This window comes from Trypanosoma rangeli (genome assembly GCF_003719475.1).
Source record: "Trypanosoma rangeli strain AM80 chromosome Unknown Tra_15.4_contig_00791, whole genome shotgun sequence".
NCBI lineage: Eukaryota > Euglenozoa > Kinetoplastea > Trypanosomatida > Trypanosomatidae > Trypanosoma > Trypanosoma rangeli.
The window spans coordinates 1,986-4,066 of record NW_021706519.1 but is presented as its reverse complement, the minus strand read 5'-3'; the positions used below and the strand labels follow the sequence as shown (position 1 = coordinate 4,066).

Below are 2,081 nucleotides of genomic sequence, written 5' to 3'. Positions count from 1 at the left end.
ACACACGCACACTCCCTCTCCTCCCGCACAGCCCAATCCAGGAAGAAGGAGGGAGAAAGAGGCCGCCCACCGAAAGCAACGAAAACAATTAAAATGATAAAAACAGTTACGGTGCTCTACCCATGCAGCCAAGCAGAACGGCGGCAGCGCGTTGAAAGCAAAATAAATTAAAAACCAACGGGCCTGCATGAGTGTGCGTGTATGCATGAGCACATTACGTGTGTGCCTCGTGGGGTGGGGCGAGGGCGACAGTCCGTGCAGGAGGACACACGCAAAAAGAGAGAAATAACGAAGGGACGGAGGAGCTGCGCACGGCTCCCTCACGCCGCCGCCATCGCAGCAGCCGCCGCACACGCAAGAAGAAGCAGCGCAAGGGGGGAGGTGCAGTGCGAGGCCGCGGTGCCGCCGTCACTGTCGCCATGCGTCGCCTTCGTCGTTAGTGGACGGCGTCGGCAGCTGGCGGTGTCGTTGTTTCCTTCGCACTGCCTGGCGGCGTGTTGGTGGCAGTTTCGCTGTGGTGCCCGTCCGGTGTCTCAGTGGCACTGGGCTGGGCAGCGCCGTTGCCGGCCTCCGCAGAGGGCCCTTCAGGCTGAGGACCGACAGCACCAACACCACCTGCAGAAAGAGTTGGTTCGGGTGTCTCCGCCTCACTCCCAGTTGAAGTATTCGCTGCGGCACCCGGTGCGACAGCGGATTCGCTGTGGGGCAACTCCGCGTTGGCGTCCCCCTCCTCTTGAGTTCCCTCTGACTCCGGCAGTGGCGGTGAAGGCTCCTCACGTGATGCCGAGTGCTGCGGAGTTGTCTCTGTCTGTGGTGCGTTTTGATCCCCCGTGCTCTCCCCTGTCGCTGGTGCTGGTGGCGGTGCATCTCTGCTGCCTGTCGCGTGGTCCCGCCGCCCCCCAGACACCTCTTGAGGGCTCACCTCGCCGCCAACAACTGACGGCAACTCTCCGCCCTCACCATGGGCCCCTCCACCACTCGCATCACCACCGCTGGTGATGCCGTGGCTGCTCTCGTGGTGTTCGCTCCCGTTGCCTGCCCCCTGCGGAGCCACAGAAATGGATTCCTTCTCCCTCGGCGGGGCACCGCGTTCCGGGCCGTTGTTGCCAGTTCCACCGTCACCGGCCGCGTCACCACCGCCAGGAGCAGAAGGCGTTGACGGTGGGCGTCCAGACTGCTCACTGCTGCCGCTGTTGGGCCTATCAACAGGACCACTCTCAGACGGCGCAAGGTCTGGCTCTTCCGCAGGGACTGTTCCCTTCCACGCCTTCTCTTTGCCGTCCCATTCAACCACTGGGAGAAGGCTGCTGCCGTTGATGGACATCGTGCACACCTCCGCGTATTCAGGGCAGATGACATTCCTCGTATTGGAAGTGGTGCGGCTCCCGATGACTGTCTCTCCGGCATTGCACGTTTGCCATAAAACACCCCACTCCCTGTTTTCAGTCTGAACGCTCCTCCGGTACACATCACCTCTGCGTATACGGCAGCTGGTTGTTCGTATTCCTCCCCCTCCGCCTCCTCATTGGGTGGAAGCTTCCTGTCCAGGCACCACGTGGGATTAGGCAGTTTTTTGGCCGTACTTCTTTGATGTCGCTGTGAACCTCTATTCCCCCGCCGCGGCACCTCCTGCTTAAAGACGTATTTAAAGTCTTCTCTCGGCACCAAAGCCGCAACCGTTAAGCACACGTCCTTTTGTCCATTCGGTGACATTTCAATGATGTTCGAATCGCACGTTCCGTTGAAATACCGATCCGACGTGCAGCGCAGGTGGGGACCGCCCCGTTCACAGAACATTTTGGGGTATTTACTCACGAGTTCAGAGCACTTCTTTTCCAGCAGGTCACACCCCGAACTGCCTGCCCCAACCCATCCGCTCCGCCATCGCCCAGTTCACCTTGTAGTAGCCCAAGTCGGCGAAGGCGGCCAGCGTCAGCTCCGTGTAGTAGCCGGCACCCCCGAGCGGAGCCATCAGCTCGTCCTTCGCGTTGCGCTGTGACCAGTGCGACTCCAGCCCCGTCCCGTCCCCCGTTGAAGTCATTCAGCTCCATGCCCTGAATGCCTTTGCAGTTGTAGTGCTC

General features: G+C 60.7%; 1 protein-coding gene across 1 annotated transcript, besides 1 other annotated feature; it reads right to left on the bottom strand.

Annotated features, from left to right (window-relative positions):
* Positions 1-323: 323 nt before the first annotated feature.
* Positions 324-350: a microsatellite.
* Positions 351-436: 86 nt separating this feature from the next.
* TraAM80_10102 (surface protease GP63) lies at positions 437-1,324 on the bottom strand (the record flags this gene model as incomplete). The annotated part of the gene is made up of 1 exon (XM_029386748.1): positions 437-1,324. One exon carries the CDS (start codon positions 1,322-1,324, stop codon positions 437-439), a length of 888 nt encoding a protein of 295 aa, XP_029233449.1.
* Between the last annotated feature and the right edge of the window lie 757 nt (positions 1,325-2,081).